At 37.4% G+C, this 21,582-nt stretch overlaps 1 protein-coding gene across 3 annotated transcripts; it reads right to left on the minus strand.

Moving 5' to 3' along the window:
- Positions 1 to 3,798: 3,798 nt before the first annotated feature.
- On the minus strand, positions 3,799 to 20,303 carry LOC307132940 (piwi-like protein 1). 3 transcript variants are annotated; one of them, XM_079827571.1, is made up of 7 exons: positions 19,106 to 20,303; positions 18,734 to 18,847; positions 18,551 to 18,656; positions 18,328 to 18,456; positions 7,405 to 7,518; positions 7,222 to 7,327; positions 3,873 to 7,127 (listed from the first exon to the last, which is right to left on the minus strand). In XM_079827571.1, the coding sequence occupies exons 5-7, from the start codon at positions 7,471 to 7,473 to the stop codon at positions 6,967 to 6,969; spliced, it is 336 nt and encodes a 111-aa protein (XP_079683697.1). In that variant the 5' UTR covers positions 7,474 to 7,518; positions 18,328 to 18,456; positions 18,551 to 18,656; positions 18,734 to 18,847; positions 19,106 to 20,303; the 3' UTR covers positions 3,873 to 6,966. The 3 variants fall into 2 exon arrangements, with proteins under 3 accessions (XP_079683696.1, XP_079683697.1, XP_079683698.1); XM_079827570.1 differs by lacking the exons at positions 18,328 to 18,456; positions 18,551 to 18,656; positions 18,734 to 18,847; positions 19,106 to 20,303 and adding an exon at positions 7,777 to 8,974 and having other exon boundaries at positions 3,799 to 7,127.
- Between the last annotated feature and the right edge of the window lie 1,279 nt (positions 20,304 to 21,582).

A 21,582-nucleotide genomic window follows, 5' to 3' on the forward strand; every position in this document is an offset into this window, starting at 1 on the left:
CAACTTTTTTTTTTCGAACAGACGAAATTACATGAGATTGCTATAGCTTTGTAATATGTTTTGATGAAAGTGGCATAGCATGCTATACTAACTATTATTTATGCTATGCATAAATAACCTGGAATAGTTAATATAGTATGCTATATTAACAATTATTATAAACATTATTTAACCAGAAAGAGGCAGAGGAACATTATTTTTTTCATAGCTTATCTTTGTGTGCTAGTGTCGGGATATATACGGTAGTGACAGTTTATGCAAATATGACATTATTTTTATGAGTTACCAATAGATCTTGAACAATTACTTTATTCTGTGTCAATTTTTACACTGTTACATTTTGAAGTACAGTATCAGGACAACCCACATGTTTGACTGGTACTGTTTACATGTTTTACTGGTACTGCCCACATGTTTTACTGGTACTGTTTATTAACTATTTATCAAGGTATTATAGTCATCTGTTGCAACTTTATAATAACCATCTAGATAATGTTTATAGACAGTTTACAAACCAACTAGTAACCCTTAAGTATTCCCAAAGTGTTAGGAATATCTGGTCCGTCTATCTATGTAATGTTTATATATGTTTTAAAAACGGTTAAAGGTTTACAAATTTTTTTTAATGATACAGTGGTGTTTTTTGCAAATGTTTTCAAATTTTATGGACAGTATATGCAACAACAGTATTTGCACTGTCTCTATGTCCATTTTGCTTGGGGCCCCCAAATTTCTTCAAACGGCCCTGTGTGTGTGTGTGTGTGTGTGTGTGTGTGTGTGTTAGTGTGTGTGTGTGTGTGTGTGTGTGTGTGTGTGTGTGTGTGTGATATGTAGGTTTAGGGGTAGTGTAGGGGGATAGAATGTACAGTTTGTACAGTATAAAAACTAGGGGTGTAACGATTCATCTACTACAGTGGTTCTCAACCTTTTTTGGGCCAGCGCCCCCTATCCATTATCCAGGTCCCTTCTTAACGCCCCCCCCCCACCACCACCCCTCCACACACACACACACACACACAAACACACACACACACACACACACACACACACACACACACACACACACACACACACACACACACACACACACACACACACACACACACACACACACACACATACCAACCAAAAAAGAGCTATGTATGCTAATTATTATTCTGTTGTAATAATAATAATATGTATATTATTCACAATATTATTGTCCTTATTATTAATATTATTATTAAATCCATAACTTTTTTGTAGGGTGATATCAGCTAAATTGGGCCACTTTTTGGTAAATCGCTTGGGACAATAATACAATATGATTAATAATCACTGTTTTTGATAATTTTGTGTTGAAATTATGTAAAAAATATATAATTATTTAAGCCCTACAGTTCTTAAAAGATCAGCTGTGCCAACTTTTTTTTGCATGAGCAGTTTCAGGTAAAATGGGCCACTGTTTCAGGTAAAATGGGCCACTGTTTCAGGTAAAATGGGCCACTGTTTCAGGTAACCAATGGGCCAGTCAAACTGCAAAGGGAAATAGTGATTTATCATCAATTTTAATTTTATGTAGCCACATAAATTTAAACTGCATTAAACAAACTTCTGCCTTCTGCATTGAATGCTGCCAGACAAGTCATTGTCTCCCCCTTCTCTCCTGCACACACCTCCATACATGGTTGGCCAACCTGTCCAATGACCTTTGTCGAACTGAACTGGGCTGCGTTTCCCAAAACCACCGTTTTCCTTCTCCCTCTCTCCTCTATTCTTGTTCACGTTTTACCGTTAATTTGAGAAAACGGCCACCCGTCAAAATAAAAGTTCGGTTTAATTTGACAGAAATATATTACTGTTGTACAGTAAAATTTAGACAAGTCTCAATGCAATAATACTAATAATAAAATATTATCAAAACTTATATTTTTAAGGAATTATCACGTTCTCTTCCATGTTTTAATTTTATTTAATTTTATCAATAAAGCTCAGTGCAGCACATTGACAAAAAACTTTAATTTCATATGAATAAAATTTAAATTAAATTAATATTTAATGTCTTCATTTGATTTGAAAACAGAATTTGAAAAATGAAATGGAATTGGATGGGGGAAAACAGGCTATTTCATAAGGCCGTAAAGATGTAATTTTTGTTAAAATGATAGGTTTCATTATTTAAATTAATTAGACATGCTTTTTTTTATTACAAAAAAATATTTAACCATTAAAATGGAGTCCAAAAAACAGAATCCAGAAAAATTAAGACGGAATTAGGGGGAAAAATTAGCGGAATATGAAAAAATAAAAACAAATATATATATATATATATATATATATATATATATATATATATATATATATATATATATATATATATATATATATTTGTATTTATTTATTTATTTATTTATTAATGGATTTCACAGGGCTCTAATCATTAACCTTAGGCCTACTTTCAATATATAATAATTATATAAATTATATAATCATGATTTTTCATGAATAAAATAAATATTATAATTATAGGCCTAAATTCATTGGTATCAGTTTTCATCAATGGTAGGCTATAGCCTAATTAATAGCCTACACATTAAAACTAATTTGGTTTGTCATGATTAATTCGTGTTCATGATCAGTAAAATAAAAACAAAAGCTTCTAGCAAGAATAAACACACAGGAACCGTTAAATTATTGTAGTATTAATTATTTTTTGACTATCTTGATAAGCTACTATCCACGCAGCGTTTTGTGCTCAGATGTGACGGCGGAATTAATACATTACCTAAATGTTATTACAGTGTCAAACTGTCATTTTCTCCTTACAGTCTTGCGAGTTAACAATAATGCCTGACCAGTGAATTAGGCTACTTGGTGAACTAGCCCTATTCGCACGGGATTAGTATTTCTGGGGACCTCGTGTGATTTAGAAATTACCCACGGGATGCATTCGAACGGGATAAGCAAAGTGTGTGATTTTATTTGTTTTTACTGACTTATCTCCCGGATATGATGTCAATAGCCTACTTATAAATGTTTTTTCGTTATAGATTTAGCTGTATTATATGATGTATCATAAAACAACAGTTCCTTACCGCGTGCTGCTATGTTATCTAGGCTTGTTGCGATCAGAGGCGTCGCAATAGGGCAGGCAAGGCAGGCACTTGCCTGGGGCCCCGCCTTTTGAGGCAATGCTTTCGCCACCTTTGATTTGATTTGTTAAGCAGAGAACTTATCCGTTTGGCTTGGCCGCTCGCTCTAACAAATAGTTAAAAATAGATACAATAAAGAAAGCAAACAGGACGCGCGCGTTCTTTCGTCTGCAGCGCATCTCATAAATGAACCGAAACTACGCGTATAAGGCTTCTTGCCTCACATATATATGAGAACTATATCTAGCCTGAAAGCTTGAAATGTCTACTTTTAAACGAACAAATTCAAATCGAAAACAAATATTCTCTGGTTGTAATCCGTATGAAAAGTGCATTTCTCTCTAAAGGCGCGTCCACAAGGCGCAGCGGAGAGGCGGCATCGTCAACTTCATCTCTCCAGCCGACACTGACTCAGAAAATACTAGTTTAATAATAAACATATAAAATGGCTCCTTGTTATTTTTTTTTTCTGACACATTTATAATCATTTCTTTTGCCGGTGTTTTTTTTCTCAAGCTTTAAGCGTGCGCGTCGCTTCCAAGCACCCAGCTTATATATTTAAGCAGCCTAATTAAATTAGCCTAATATAAATTATTATATATAAAACTAATAAAATAAAGCGATTAAAATGATAACCATATTTCTATATGTCGGATAATTTCTTGTTCCTGTCACCACCACACAAAGCACCGTTTTTAAGGTGACAATTGGTTATAAATATGAAGGTTGTACTGTATTTTGAAGATATTGTATTGTATCTTCTCTTATGAAGATGAAGATTGACATTTTGTTAATTAAACAAAAGCACTTTATTTAGTATTTTTATTTTTGTTATACATTTTTTTTTTTTAAATTGGTTTTATGTGTTTTGACTACTTTTTGTATGTTGTAAAAAAATTAGATAACGAAGATAGGCTGTATTAAAAAAAAATTTAAATAGGGCCTCATTGATTAATTTTGCCTGGGGCCCCCACTCAATGTTGGTTCGCCTCTGGTTGCGATAGTCGGTGTTACACCGGTTACATCACTTTTCCACCGTCGTTTTGATTTTGTATAACCTAGTAATAAAAATAGTTCAGTTAGAGAACAGAAGTTACAATTAAAAACTGAACTGAGCACAGACCAGCAGCAGGAGATTTCATTTATCACAAGAGTGAGGAACTGACAATATGAATGCAGAAGATTAAAGCTAAATGTAAAAGCACCCATTTAAGCGAGCTTGACATTGTATTGTTCTGTTTTTGTGTTTTTCATTAATAATAATATTGAACACACCTTTCAAGCAATTCGCTCCCAAATTGGCTCTAATTCTAAAGTGAAAGTATAATGTGCACAGCCGCACAGGGATTTATAACGGTGTGCGTTATGAATGCAGCCTTCATTCTTCGCGAAATGTGGATACAAATGCGCACAGGAAACAAAAACCTTGTAAAACTTATATACGACCCTCCAAATTCTGGCCAAATCACAGAGATGGCGATTCGCATAGGACTAATATTATCACAGGGTGTGTTCGGCGGAATATGGTAGGTCATTCGCGGGGTAATTTTATAAATTACAGACATGGCCGATTCACACTGGATTAAGATCACAAACAACCTCCGCAATTATTACAAATGACTAGAGGTCACCAGGCAATAAATCCCGTGCGAATAGGGCTTTTAAGAAAACATTTTGGCATTAGGCATTGCATTGATTAATGCCTAAAAATGTAAACGTTTTACCTTTATACAAATATAATTTAGTTTAAATAATTTTAAAATTCATCACCGGAGTGAATATGAACATGATTTATTGTGGTTCTTAAGTCAATACTTTTTTAATGGCTTGTCAACTTCCCATTCCTCCGCTGCGTGATTCCAGTCAGAGCTGGATTCTAGCCACCACCGGATTGAGCGCTTTAGTCATTGCAAAATAAACGATATAGTTTACGTCGCATTAAACAGGCAGATTTTATAATGTGGTAGGCATTATTTTGCAAGTAATTAGCATACATGTTTAATTTGGTCTTGCCTGGATCTTTGGTATAAACTTGTGAACGCCCCCCAGGAACACCTGAACGCCCCCCTTTCAAGAATCTTGCTTCCAACGCCCCCCGTTGTGCTCTGAACGCCCCCTGGGGGGCGGTACCGCCCCCGTTGAGAAACACTAATCTACTACATCGATGTATCGATTTATTTTCCTATGATCTAACTACATCAATCTGTGCTCGGCAAGTTGGCCTTCCGGACGACATATATCGATCTAACATCGTTTTAAAAGGTAATCAATCGATTGTATCGATCATAGGAAATAACACATTGGATTTAAGCACGTCAGACTTTATATGGATGTTTTTTCTTAGCACTTTTAATGATAAAGGCGTTAAACGTTACTCGATTCAGTCTGCCTATCTGTGACATCATCGCAACGCACCTGCAGCAGCGCTCATTGAAATGAATGGGATCGTGTCGCTTTGTCGCTGCGTGTCGCTGGCGGTGTGAACGGGGCTTGAGAAAACAAAACATAGCATGGCGCATGGCAGAGGAGAAGCCAACGAGCGAGAAATGATCAAGCCACCAGGAGAAAGAGCTACCTGTACTTTCAACCCTTGCTTGTTACCTGTGCATTCCTGACACCAGTGTGCCAGCAGAGCGAGTTTTAGTACAGCTGGCGACATAGTGAACGCACAGAGAAGTGTTCTGCGGTCAGATCATGGTGATATTTTTGAAAAAGAAATCTGTAGAGTCATTGAAGAGTAGTTGGTTACATTTTATCTTTTGTTAAATATTGTTTGTTTATTAAACTGAGAGTAGTAGCAGGTTCAGCCAGTTTATTCAATCTGAAGAAATGTTGGTTGCACTTTATTTTTGATATTAATATTGTATTTGTATTATTTTAATGTTGAAAAACAACAGCAAAAGTAGCAGGTAAACTTACTATTAATTAAACCTGAAGAGAAGTTAGTTGCACTTTATTTTTGATATTAATATTGTAATATTTTTATGTTGGAAAACAAAAGCAGAAGTAGCAGGTTAACCTACTGTTGAAATGTTGGTTGCACTTACTGTGCTTTTATTGAATATGTATTGAATATTGAAAATGAGAGCAGAAAAGGTTAACTTCCTGTTAATTCAACCTAAACTGTTGGTTGCACTTTATTCAAATAAAATTTGAATGCATTTGCCATTAATTGTTGTTTACTTGTTTGTTTATATCCATAATTAATTGATATACCGGATTCCCTTACAAGAAACAACAGGAATCTAGGAAACTTCACCTGCACTGACCAGTATCCAGATAATTATTTCAGTCACACAATTTTTGGCTAAAAAGTTACTGAATCGATTTCAAGTCACTGAATCGTTTCGGATCGTATCGTTCTAAATTAACCAATATCGTCCTTGAATCGTATCGACAACCTCAAATCGTGATACGAATCGTATCGTTGTTAAAACGAATCGTTACACCCCTACTAAATGCCTCTTCTATAAAACTGCTTGCCATTGTATTTAGGGAGCTGCAAATATAGACTAGAATGTCAAGCACTTTTCCAGCTAATCCTAAACTAACTTTTCTACACGGAATAGTAAGAAAAGCCCTCTTTGTTCTCTTTATATGTATCTGTGCAAGAGAGCTGTGAGAGAGCGAATGACACCACACAACATCTCCATGAATTTGTGCATGTAGCAATTTAATGTTTATATATTTTAAAGCACTGAATCGCTATTGAATCACGATTAATTAGATTCTTAGCATTTTAAATCGATTATTGACTGAAATCAATAATTCACGATTCAGAAATACATGTTTCAAGATCAATGTATCCGCGATGCATATTGCAAAACAGCAAAAATCAATTCATGCTCATTAACATTTTGGTGTTACCTGTTTTGCACTCTTTCACATGTTCCATGAGTTGGCGAGTGTGGACACCAGAATCATGGAAATCCCGCCTGCGCCCACCTCTCTCCCCTATCTTTACCTGCTGAAAGCCTGCAGAAATCGTGAGCATTGCTACAGGGAGATATAAAGAAAAGAGTAAGATACAGGATTTGTGAATGTTATAGTATATAATAGTGCAGTATATATTTCCACTAATTGCACTTACCTTCTTCAGACATCGCTCCAGGTGCAGGTCTCCCTCTGCCCACCAGCTGTCCTTCAGGTGCAGTGGGCATAACTGGCTTTGCAGCCTCTTGTGATAATGGTGGTTGCTGCAGAGGAATTGGAATACTAAAAAGCTTATTTCAATAAAGATATATCATATTCAACTAATTATAAATAAACTCACCGCGCCAGAAGCAGCAGGCTCCTGACCACGACCTCTGCCTCTTGATCTCTCTCTTGCTCGTCCCGTCATTTTGGTGCTTTTTCAAATTGCTTTGACTTATTCCCATTCAAAATGCTGTACACACAAGTAAAGTTAGTCGCTTATAATTTGCGTTTGAAAACTCAGTTTGGAACAAACTAGTAATGTGAAGCGTTCATAAACCAACAAAATACGTTTAATAACATGTTTTAACTCATTTCATATAGTCGGTCAAGTTGTGAGCTGACGTGGCTTCTTATCACAGAATGAGGCTGACAATGTAGTTATTGGATAGTATTCTATACAGTGATAAAGTCTACGTCAATCAGCACTGCTTTATTATTATTAAAATACCAGAGAAGGCTTGAAGAACTCAAATACACCATATCTTGATGCGGTCGTGTTTATTGTCTTCATGTTTACTCAGTCAAAGCGTTTCTATCTTTCTTTTATTCAGACTACAGCGCTAGCTAAGCTTCACATTAGGGATTTCCTGAAAACTTCCTGAATACTGAGGCAAATGTGGAGTTTCTGCTCGAAGGCGCCCTCTGGCATCCAGTATGAATTAAACTTTTTGGTAACAAATTAGATAAATAATACTTCTCTCTAAATAAATGTATATGACAATCCATATGTTTCTCTTAAATATACAGGAGTTTTTTCCCCACAGTGGATGCATAAGAGGCTCATATTTCATATTAAAGACAGACTTTAAGAAATTGATATCGCAGATAAAAAGCAGATTTTTAAAATGATTTTACAATAAATCCTTAGACCTACTCATTCCCCAGGGTATCCAAGTCAAATTTAAGACTTTTTAAGACCTTTTCAAGACCATTATGAATTAAATTTAAGACCTATATCACGCAATTAAAAAAAAAAAACCTACAAAAGGAAATGCAGAATCACAAAATTACTTGCAAAGCAAAATCATTTATTCAAATTGAACAAAGTATTAGTAAACTTGCACTTCCTCATAGCTCAATCCCAGCAGGATTAATATACAAACACACTACCGGTCAAAAGTTTGAGAACAGTAAGATTTTTTAATGTTTTTACAGAAGTCTCTTCTGCTCACCAATGCTGCATTTAGGTTATTAAAAATACAAAAAAGCTGTAATATTGTGACAGTTCTGTTGTGACTGTTCTCTATGTGAATATATATTAAAGTGTCATTTATTCCTGTGATCAAAACTGAATTTATCATCATTAATCCAGTCTTCAGTGTCACATGACAATTCACTAATCATTCTCATATGAGGATCTGATGATCAACAAACATTTATGATTATTATCAGTGTTGAACACAGTTGTGTAAAACAATTTTTTTTTAGGATTCTTTGATGGATAGAAAGTTCTAAACAACAGCATTTATCTGAAATAGAAAGTAAAAAAAGATTTCTGATGGATTGTGACTCTAAAGTCTGGAGTAATGATGCTGAAAACTCATCTTTGAATCACAGAAATATATTGCATTTTAAAATATATTGAAATATAAAATAGTTATTTAAAATTGTAAAAAAACAACAACAAAAAAACAAAAAAAAACAAACAAATGCAGCCTTGGTGAGCAGAAGAGACTTCTTCAAAAACATTTTAAAAAATCTTAAAGGTAGTGTGTGTGTGTGTGTGTGTGTGTGTGTGTGTGTGTGTGTGTGTGTGTGTGTGTGTGTGTGTGTGTGTGTGTGTGTGTGTGTGTGTGTGTGTGTGTGTGTGTGTGTGTGTGTGTGTGAATCATGGGCGGATCTACAGGGGGGCAAGGGGGGGCAGGTGCCCCCCCACTCTAGAGCCTTGCCCCCCCAGCTGCCCCCCTAACTTTGATGATCCAAAAACTGTACTTGTAAAAACAACCCGCCAGTATGTCCAATACATTTACCAAAAGTAAACCATTAAATGTTTTATTTTAAAACATAGATAGATTCTATGTTATTCTATGTTCTATCTATCCCCTGTTCCCTGCACCTCTTAGACAGATAGATAGATAGACAGACAGAGATAGATAGATAGATAGATAGATAGATAGATAGATAGATAGATAGATAGATAGATAGATAGATAGATAGATAGATAGATAGATAGATAGATAGATAGATAGATAGATAGATAGATAGATAGATAGATAGATAGATAGATAGAAGAGGTGCAGGGAACAGGGGATTCACTGGCAGGTGTTTCTGAGGCCGGAGGGGCTGTCGTCGTCGTCCACGAGGCGGGGCAGGAGTCAGAGAGCCGTCCATCGAAGGGTTTCCAGCGCCATCGCCTGCAAGAGTTCACCCGGCTGGTGGAAGGCCGGATGGCAGTGCGCTTTGGGAACCGGACTCTCTCTCTCATTGCAAATGTATATTAAAAAAAAAAAAAAAAATGTACAGTATTCACAGCCTTTGCTCTATTCTTTGTTGAAGCACCTTTGGCACTAATTACAACGTTTTTTTGAGTTTGATGCTACAAGCTTGGCACACCTATTTTTGGGCAGTTTCTCCCATTCTTCTTTGCAGGGCCTGTCATCGGGTTGGATGGGGCGCATCGGTGCACAGCCATTTTCAGATCTCTCCAGAGATGTTCAATCGGGTCTGGGCTCTGGCTGGGCCACTCAACGACGTTCACAGAGTTGTCCCGTAGCCACTCCTTTGTTATCTTGGCTGTGTGCTTGGGGTCGTTGTCCTGTTGGAAGATGAACATTCGCCCCAGTCTGAGGTCCAGAGCGCTCTGGAGCAGGTTCTCATCAAGGATGTCTCTGTTACATCGCTGCATTCATCGTTCCCTCGATCCTGACTTGTCTCCCAGTTCCTTTATACTGCCCTACAAAGGCTAAGTGCAGTAACTACGCAAACACTGAAACTGAGAAAAATGGCTTTAAAGTTTTTACACCAGCCAGTCAAACATGTTGTGGGTAGATTAGTGGTAATGGATTCATGTATTGCCTTCTTAGGAAGAAATGTTTTATAGATAAAAACCATGACCACCGATGTGATCTTTGACCTCCAAAATGCAGATACTGCACTCTGCCTTTGAATGACCTTAAACAACTTAAACACTATTGCAAAGGCAAAGTGCAGTATCTACAAACTAAATGTGTTCATCCAACTTTTTTTCATGCTTCTTAATACATGTTTATAGTAATAATAAACTTTATATAATACAGAATTTTCATTTTCGGTTGAACTATCGCTTTAATATGGCCATACATAATTTCCTAGAATTAGAGGTTAGAGAGTAAGTTAACTTACGTATGCTTCTTCTCCCTTTAGCCTAACTTCTAAGCTTTACTCAAACATGTACATTTCCTGTTTATGCTATCTACACCCTTAAAGCTATAATTAATCATTAAAATATAATTATTATGTATTCTTAGCTAGCCTATCTGTGAAATCCAAAAAACTGATTGGCACTTTTTTTGTTTTGTTTATTAAGTAGCCTACGAAATTAGTGCGTGAAAATAGAGTACTTTCAGTACATTATGCAAGTGTACTTTTTCACCTAGTGTGCTTGCTGTCGCCCGGCTGGCGTCGCTAACTTTTAGAGTAACTTTGTCTAACAAGATAACTTTACCAGACCCAGCTAACTTTTGAAGAAGTAACCCCTGTCAATACAATTGGATTAGCTGCCTGAAACGGAGAGATGTCCGAATCAACAAACACCAACGTGATTCAATGGGATTATCATTACGTTGTCAGAGGATATTGCCTTTAATAGAGCAGCACAGGTAAATCAAAATTTGCTAGCGGCTGGCTAGTCAATGTTAACTGATTATAAAGCTGTTAGTTGCCTTACTATGAGTTTATATTTTGCTATCTTTCTTACCAGTCTTTGAATATTTGCGTTTTAACGCGAGTTCAACCATCATTTGGCTGCGGGATTGTGCCATGGTTGGCTTGTTGTTTCTGTGTGTTACGATCGGGGCAAACCGCATACAATCCCCATCGTGACGAGGCTGAAACCGCAGTATCTGCGGTGTCAAAAGCGGGGAAACAAAGCTAGAACACAGTAACATCACTTACTGCGGTTTGCCTTGGTATTGGCTTGGATTTTGTAGTTACTGCAATTTTGACACGCTCGTTTCTCTAAAACTGGACAAAATTGAACCAGCAAACTTTGTCACAAGACAGAACAGATGTCACAAAGCCCATTTCAAGTCTTAACTCAATTTTGACCAAATTTGTAGTTACTGCGCTTTGCCTTTGGACGGCAGTATACTGGTCAGTTAATCGCCGTTCTTATAGCCTACGCGCTGCCACACACACACACACAGACAAGCCCTGAAGCCAGATCGCTTTCACTTTCGTCCTCACAAAGCTTTGTCATTTGTATGTGTTTTAAGTCCTGCCAGTTTGAACATTAAAGCGATTTTAGTCCATCAGATGTGTATTATGTTGAACTAATGGCTTATATATTGTGACAAACGAACACTCAGACAGAAGCTCGCACATCACGTGAAGATCACTTGCAGAGAGCAGCGCAGAAACGCAGTGTCAACGCTGTCCTGTGACTAAAGTAAAGTCACCAAAGTAGCTTAGAAACTCAACCGTTATAGATTTGAATACCTTTGAAGTAAGTACAAACCACAGCTTCATAATGAATAGAGACGGTAAGACTAATTCACACACACAATCACTCTCTCATTAATGCATTCAAATAAATGTAATGCAGGCCTACTGTGTTCATTTATCTGATGTACAAGCAGAAATCTGCCCCATAGACAAGAACTGCTGAAAGTGAACCGTTTCCTTCAAGTATTTTAACATCACAAAGAAATGCACTTTTTCATTAGAAGGTTTTTATTTTTGGTCAAATCGTTACAGCCCTAATCTTTGTTTCATCAGACCAGAGAATTTACTTTCTCATGGTCTGAGTCCTTCAGGTGCCTTTTGGCAAACTCCAGGCGGTCTGTCATGTGCCGTCTGGCCACTCTACCACACAGGCCTGATTGGTGGAGAGCTGCAGAGATGGTTGTTCTTCTGGAAGGTTCTCCTCTCTCCACAGAGAAACGCTGGAGCTCTGTCAGAGTGACCATCGGGTTCTTGGTCACCTCCCTGACTAAGGCCCTTCTCCCCCGATCGCTCCCCCGATTTGTCCGGGCGGCCAGCTCTAGGAAGAGTCCTGGTGGTGCCAAACTTCTTCATGTATGGATGATGGAGCCCACTGTGCTCATGGGGAACTTCAATGCTGCAGAAATGTTTCTGTAACTTTCCCAAGATCTGTGCCTGAGGTCTACAGACAATTCCTTGGACTACAATTCCAATTCCTTCCTGTGGGACCTTATATAGACAGGTGGGTGCCTTTCCAAATCCTGTCTAATCAACTGAATTTACCACCAGTGGACTCCGTCCGGTCAAGCACCTGAGCTCAGTTTTGAGTGTCATGGCAAAGGCTGTGAATATTTATGTACATGTGAATTTTTAGGGCCCGAGCACCGATGGTGTGAGGACCCTATTGGATTTCGAAAGTTTATTAGGGCCCAAGCCCAAAGGGCGCAGAGCCCTATTGTTCCCCTAAGGATTATTTAGGGCTCAAGCCTGAAAGGGCGCAGAGCCCTATTGTTCCCCTAAGGATTATTTAGGGCTCAAGCCTGAAAGGGCGCAGAGCCCTATTGTTTTCCTTAGGATTATTATTATTAGGGCCCAAGCCCAAAGGGCGCAGAGCCCTATTGTTCCCCTAAGGATTATTCTTTTTTTTTTTTTTTTTTTTTTTTTTTTTTTTTTTTTGACTTCTCGGGTACTTTTGGGGCACTTAACATGCTCGAAAACTCTTGAAACTTCGCACAGGCGTCGGAATGCGCGGCCATCAGAGCCGGGCTGAAGCTGGTACCCGGGCGTGGCAGGGGGGCTCGACAGCGCCCCCTAAAGTGGGGTCTGAAAACTTGGTCTATATATCAAACACACTTGCACGTACATGTATGAAACTCGGTACACATATAGACCTCATTGGGCCAAACAACTTTCGTGCTCTAAGTTACGTGTCAGCCCAACAGGAAGTGAGCTGATATGGGTTGTTCTGAAAACACATGCTCTGGAATTTAATATACTCCTCCGAGGCCATTGTTTCAATCAGTGCCAAACTCGGTCAGCATAAAGTCAAGACACAGAGGATGCTAAATTGCGAGCGGATTTTTGATAACTCAAATGGTTTGGCCGTGGCGAAGCAACGAATTTATGGCGAGAAAAGGGAAACAGGAAGTGTGTAATAACTTGTGCAAACATTGAATGATTTGGATGAAACTTCAGCTGTGTGTTCGTTGTAAGAGGCCGATCACATGGATATGACTTTTGTGAGTCAAAGTTATAGCGCCACCAACTGGCAGCAGGAAGTGTGTCACTTTCAAAAATGCTTTGAATCCCCATCTTATTTGCACCCGATTGACTTCAAACTTCATCAGTATAATGTGAAAACATGACAGATAGAGACATATGAATGGATTCCTAATATTTCAAAAAATGTTGCCATGGCAACATGTCAAAGTTTAATAATGTTTTTGGCTGTTTGTGTGCCCTCCCCTCTATCACCAAAAGGGGGCAGTGTTGTATTATTTTTGAAACTCCCTTTCTCTGTATGTGTGCTTGCTAATGTGATTCATGAGGACACAAATGTGTATGATGACATGGGTATTACACTGGTATTACAACGTAGTGGTTAATGTGGACATGAACTATGACACTATATCACTACTCATACAGGACTAATTTTCTAAATGACATTTGAGTTACAATTCTTTTCACCTGACAGCCGTGATTTCATGTACTCATTCAGACAGAACTCTTTTTTAAAAACAGAGGAGTGTGAGTGTGTTTTCTATACATGTGCTTTACAGAAGGTCATGTGCTGTGTTTGCAAAGATCACTTTTGACACATTTGTCTTTAAATTCATTATTTACTGACATAGTTCAAATTTATAAAAAAAAAAAAATTCACATTATTTTCTACAAGTGTCTGTTTATAAGTGTCTTTTTTCACAGAAAGTTAGTTTGTTTGAACGTGAATATTTGTATAATTCAGGGTCTGAGTTTTTACGTTCTCCTCGTAGGCGATTTATTCAATCTCCACCAAACTCGGTCAACGTGAAACGGAAGCTTAACGCATTAAAAATATTTAACGCAAATAACGCAGCGTCCGTTTTTATATCCATTTTTGCTTAGCGTTACATGATCACCACGCTCCTATTCATGTAAATGCTTCCAAGCGCGACAAGACATAAGAGAGCGCGCTGTATGCCAGTGTCCTGTGTGTGTGTGTGTGTGTGTGTGTGTGTATGTGTCAGTGTCCTGTCTGTGTGTGTGTGTGTGTGTGTGTGTGTGTGTGTGTGTGTGTGTGTGTGTGTGTGTGTGTGTGTGTGTGCTTGTTTATGTGATTTATGAGGACACAAATTTGTATAATGACATGGGTATTACACTGGTATTACAACATCAAGGTGGTTTATGAGGACATTTCAAATGTCCCCGTAAATCAAATCACTTTAAAAACATATTAAACAATGTTTTATTAAAAATGTAAAAATGCAGAATGTCTCCTGTGAGGGTTAGGTTTAGGGGCAGGGGCAGTGTAGGGGGATAGAATATACAGTTTATACAGTATAAAAACCATTACGCCTATGGAGAGTCCTCATAATGCTGTTGCACCAACATGTGTGTGTGTGTGTGTGTGTGTGTGTGTGTGTGTGTCAGTGTCCTGTCTGTGTGGATGCGTCTCATGTCAGCTAATCAAGGGACACTGACACACACACACACACACACACACACACACACACACACACACACACACACACACACACACACACACACACACACACACACCAGGCCCGTCGCGACAAGGCAGGCAAACCAAGCAATTGCTTGGGGCCTCGAGCTGGCCTGGGGCCCCAAGACAGCGACAGGTTAAGAATAAAATGAAACGACAAACTGTGTGAGCGCCCCATTGATAGTCAATGCAGTAAAGTGCAATGACACTGTTATCGGGATCCCCCTTAAGGGGCCCCTCTCAGAAGTCGCTGACAGCAGCCAGCCAACCACGCGATCTCTGCTGCGGCAAAATACAAAACATCCTCGGATTTGAAGCGGAATTTTATGCTTCAGGAAGCCAGAAAAGAAAATAGAGAAAGGAAGAGGAGGATAAGAAAAAAAACAAGATAGTGGTATGTGATAAATTACACTGGATAAAATAGCTCTACTTGTCTTGTACAAAAAAAGTGTAAGTTTGCAGCAGGTAGGCTAGCAAAAATATGTTTATGTTAGCTATCGTTACCTGCCTGACGGCAAATGCTGCTTGTAACGAACAGTTAGAGCAACTTTTTTTTTTCGAACAGACGAAATTACATGAGATTGCTATAGCTTTGTAATATGTTTTGATGAAAGTGGCATAGCATGCTATACTAACTATTATTTATGCTATGCATAAATAACCTGGAATAGTTAATATAGTATGCTATATTAACAATTATTATAAACATTATTTAACCAGAAAGAGGCAGAGGAACATTATTTTTTTCATAGCTTATCTTTGTGTGCTAGTGTCGGGATATATACGGTAGTGACAGTTTATGCAAATATGACATTATTTTTATGAGTTACCAATAGATCTTGAACAATTACTTTATTCTGTGTCAATTTTTACACTGTTACATTTTGAAGTACAGTATCAGGACAACCCACATGTTTGACTGGTACTGTTTACATGTTTTACTGGTACTGCCCACATGTTTTACTGGTACTGTTTATTAACTATTTATCAAGGTATTATAGTCATCTGTTGCAACTTTATAATAACCATCTAGATAATGTTTATAGACAGTTTACAAACCAACTAGTAACCCTTAAGTATTCCCAAAGTGTTAGGAATATCTGGTCCGTCTATCTATGTAATGTTTATATATGTTTTAAAAACGGTTAAAGGTTTACAAATTTTTTTTAATGATACAGTGGTGTTTTTTGCAAATGTTTTCAAATTTTATGGACAGTATATGCAACAACAGTATTTGCACTGTCTCTATGTCCATTTTGCTTGGGGCCCCCAAATTTCTTCAAACGGCCCTGTGTGTGTGTGTGTGTGTGTGTGTGTGTGTGTGTGTGTGTGTTAGTGTGTGTGTGTGTGTGTGTGTGTGTGTGTGTGTGTGTGTGTGTGTGTGATATGTAGGTTTAGGGGTAGTGTAGGGGGATAGAATGTACAGTTTGTACAGTATAAAAACTAGGGGTGTAACGATTCATCTACTACATCGATGTATCGATTTATTTTGCTATGATCTAACTACATCAATCTGTGCTCGGCAAGTTGGCCTTCCGGACGACATATATCGATCTAACATCGTTTTAAAAGGTAATCAATCGATTGTATCGATCATAGGAAATAACACATTGGATTTAAGCACGTCAGACTTTATATGGATGTTTTTTCTTAGCACTTTTAATGATAAAGGCGTTAAACGTTACTCGATTCAGTCTGCCTATCTGTGACATCATCGCAACGCACCTGCAGCAGCGCTCATTGAAATGAATGGGATCGTGACGATTTGTCGCTGCGTGTCGCTGGCGGTGTGAACGGGGCTTGAGAAAACAAAACATAGCATGGCGCATGGCAGAGGAGAAGCCAACGAGCGAGAAATTATCAAGCCACCAGGAGAAAGCGCTACCTGTACTTTCAACCCTTGCTTGTTACCTGTGCATTCCTGACACCAGTGTGCCAGCAGAGCGAGTTTTAGTACAGCTGGCGACATAGTGAACGCACAGAGAAGTGTTCTGCGGTCAGATCATGGTGATATTTTTGAAAAAGAAATCTGTAGAGTCATTGAAGAGTAGTTGGTTACATTTTATCTTTTGTTAAATATTGTTTGTTTATTAAACTGAGAGTAGTAGCAGGTTCAGCCAGTTTATTCAATCTGAAGAAATGTTGGTTGCACTTTATTTTTGATATTAATATTGTATTTGTATTATTTTAATGTTGAAAAACAACAGCAAAAGTAGCAGGTAAACTTACTATTAATTAAACCTGAAGAGAAGTTAGTTGCACTTTATTTTTGATATTAATATTGTAATATTTTTATGTTGGAAAACAAAAGCAGAAGTAGCAGGTTAACCTACTGTTGAAATGTTGGTTGCACTTACTGTGCTTTTATTGAAAATGTATTGAATATTGAAAATGAGAGCAGAAAAGGTTAACTTCCTGTTAATTCAACCTAAACTGTTGGTTGCACTTTATTCAAATAAAATTTGAATGCATTTGCCATTAATTGTTGTTTACTTGTTTGTTTATATCCATAATTAATTGATATACCGGATTCCCTTACAAGAAACAACAGGAATCTAGGAAACTTCACCTGCACTGACCAGTATCCAGATAATTATTTCAGTCACACAATTTTTGGCTAAAAAGTTACTGAATCGATTTCAAGTCACTGAATCGTTTCGGATCGTATCGTTCTAAATTAACCAATATCGTCCTTGAATCGTATCGACAACCTCAAATCGTGATACGAATCGTATCGTTGTTAAAACGAATCGTTACACCCCTACTAAATGCCTCTTCTATAAAACTGCTTGCCATTGTATTTAGGGAGCTGCAAATATAGACTAGAATGTCAAGCACTTTTCCAGCTAATCCTAAACTAACTTTTCTACACGGAATAGTAAGAAAAGCCCTCTTTGTTCTCTTTATATGTATCTGTGCAAGAGAGCTGTGAGAGAGCGAATGACACCACACAACATCTCCATGAATTTGTGCATGTAGCAATTTAATGTTTATATATTTTAAAGCACTGAATCGCTATTGAATCACGATTAATTAGATTCTTAGCATTTTAAATCGATTATTGACTGAAATCAATAATTCACGATTCAGAAATACATGTTTCAAGATCAATGTATCCGCGATGCATATTGCAAAACAGCAAAAATCAATTCATGCTCATTAACATTTTGGTGTTACCTGTTTTGCACTCTTTCACATGTTCCATGAGTTGGCGAGTGTGGACACCAGAATCATGGAAATCCCGCCTGCGCCCACCTCTCTCCCCTATCTTTACCTGCTGAAAGCCTGCAGAAATCGTGAGCATTGCTACAGGGAGATATAAAGAAAAGAGTAAGATTCAGGATTTGTGAATGTTATAGTATATAATAGTGCAGTATATATTTCCACTAATTGCACTTACCTTCTTCAGACATCGCTCCAGGTGCAGGTCTCCCTCTGCCCACCAGCTGTCCTTCAGGTGCAGTGGGCATAACTGGCTTTGCAGCCTCTTGTGATAATGGTGGTTGCTGCAGAGGAATTGGAATACTAAAAAGCTTATTTCAATAAAGATATATCATATTCAACTAATTATAAATAAACTCACCGCGCCAGAAGCAGCAGGCTCCTGACCACGACCTCTGCCTCTTGATCTCTCTCTTGCTCGTCCCGTCATTTTGGTGCTTTTTCAAATTGCTTTGACTTATTCCCATTCAAAATGCTGTACACACAAGTAAAGTTAGTCGCTTATAATTTGCGTTTGAAAACTCAGTTTGGAACAAACTAGTAATGTGAAGCGTTCATAAACCAACAAAATACGTTTAATAACATGTTTTAACTCATTTCATATAGTCGGTCAAGTTGTGAGCTGACGTGGCTTCTTATCACAGAATGAGGCTGACAATGTAGTTATTGGATAGTATTCTATACAGTGATAAAGTCTACGTCAATCAGCACTGCTTTATTATTATTAAAATACCAGAGAAGGCTTGAAGAACTCAAATACACCATATCTTGATGCGGTCGTGTTTATTGTCTTCATGTTTACTCAGTCAAAGCGTTTCTATCTTTCTTTTATTCAGACTACAGCGCTAGCTAAGCTTCACATTAGGGATTTCCTGAAAACTTCCTGAATACTGAGGCAAATGTGGAGTTTCTGCTCGAAGGCGCCCTCTGGCATCCAGTATGAATTAAACTTTTTGGTAACAAATTAGATAAATAATACTTCTCTCTAAATAAATGTATATGACAATCCATATGTTTCTCTTAAATATACAGGAGTTTTTTCCCCACAGTGGATGCATAAGAGGCTCATATTTCATATTAAAGACAGACTTTAAGAAATTGATATCGCAGATAAAAAGCAGATTTTTAAAATGATTTTACAATAAATCCTTAGACCTACTCATTCCCCAGGGTATCCAAGTCAAATTTAAGACTTTTTAAGACCTTTTCAAGACCATTATGAATTAAATTTAAGACCTATATCACGCAATTAAAAAAAAAAAACCTACAAAAGGAAATGCAGAATCACAAAATTACTTGCAAAGCAAAATCATTTATTCAAATTGAACAAAGTATTAGTAAACTTGCACTTCCTCATAGCTCAATCCCAGCAGGATTAATATACAAACACACTACCGGTCAAAAGTTTGAGAACAGTAAGATTTTTTAATGTTTTTACAGAAGTCTCTTCTGCTCACCAATGCTGCATTTAGGTTATTAAAAATACAAAAAAGCTGTAATATTGTGACAGTTCTGTTGTGACTGTTCTCTATGTGAATATATATTAAAGTGTCATTTATTCCTGTGATCAAAACTGAATTTATCATCATTAATCCAGTCTTCAGTGTCACATGACAATTCACTAATCATTCTCATATGAGGATCTGATGATCAACAAACATTTATGATTATTATCAGTGTTGAACACAGTTGTGTAAAACAATTTTTTTTTAGGATTCTTTGATGGATAGAAAGTTCTAAACAACAGCATTTATCTGAAATAGAAAGTAAAAAAAGATTTCTGATGGATTGTGACTCTAAAGTCTGGAGTAATGATGCTGAAAACTCATCTTTGAATCACAGAAATATATTGCATTTTAAAATATATTGAAATATAAAATAGTTATTTAAAATTGTAAAAAAACAACAACAAAAAAACAAAAAAAAACAAACAAATGCAGCCTTGGTGAGCAGAAGAGACTTCTTCAAAAACATTTTAAAAAATCTTAAAGGTAGTGTGTGTGTGTGTGTGTGTGTGTGTGTGTGTGTGTGTGTGTGTGTGTGTGTGTGTGTGTGTGTGTGTGTGTGTGTGTGTGTGTGTGTGTGTGTGTGTGTGTGTGTGTGTGTGTGTGTGTGTGTGTGAATCATGGGCGGATCTACAGGGGGGCAAGGGGGGGCAGGTGCCCCCCCACTCTAGAGCCTTGCCCCCCCAGCTGCCCCCCTAACTTTGATGATCCAAAAACTGTACTTGTAAAAACAACCCGCCAGTATGTCCAATACATTTACCAAAAGTAAACCATTAAATGTTTTATTTTAAATGTATTAAAATTAAAATACCCCTCCCCCGCCCCTCAAATACTTAGCTAAGTCCCTGATTCAAACGTGCAGAGCGGCGTTCGCTCAGTCTGGCTCGCGTCATTTTTCCCCCCAAACCAGTTAAGCGCAAACCACGCCCCTTACGCCAAAACCACGCCCCTTACGCCAAAACCACGCCCCGCAGCATTGACTCCCGTCTATGACTCGATTTCATTGGTCAACTCTGTCACAGCGCTTTTTTTTTTTTGTCACAGCGCTGATTGCTGAAACACAAAACGGATGCTCGCGTTTGTGTACTAAAATAAAAGTATCCCTTTTATTTTCTATTTATTCACTTATTTGTGTGAAATGTTTTCAAAATCGTATTTATTTTGGACACTCGTTAACACTAGCAACTGCACAAAAAAGGCACTTCTTTTTTTGCAATATTTTCATTCATCTTACGCACCTTTTTAATGTTTTTATAGGTTACACAGAATATACAACTTATAAAAAACATTAAAAAGGTGCGTAAGATGAATGAAAATATTGCAAAAAAAGAAGTGCCTTTTCTGTGCAGTTGCTAGTGTTAACGAGTGTCCAAAATAAATACGATTTTAGTCAAACCTAAACTACACACACATACACACAAAATGAGCTTAACAGTGAGGAAACTACACATGTACTACTGTATGGAACAAAAATCTACAAACACAAGAAAAAGTTTTTTTTAAAAGAAAGGAAAAAAAAACATTCCTTTTCAAATTTTTAATCGATTCTTCATTCTTTAATATAGCTTTAGCTGTTTGGTCATAGCCTTCATTTAGCCCAAAAAAAGACGTTGAAAACTGGGCTCTGTTTGGTCCGTCAGATTTGGTCCAAATTTAGCCCAAAAAAAGACGTTGAAAACTGGGCTCTGTTTGGTCCGTCAGATTT

This window comes from Gobio gobio, assembly GCF_949357685.1.
Source record: "Gobio gobio genome assembly, chromosome: 10".
Taxonomy (NCBI): Eukaryota; Metazoa; Chordata; class Actinopteri; order Cypriniformes; family Gobionidae; genus Gobio; species Gobio gobio.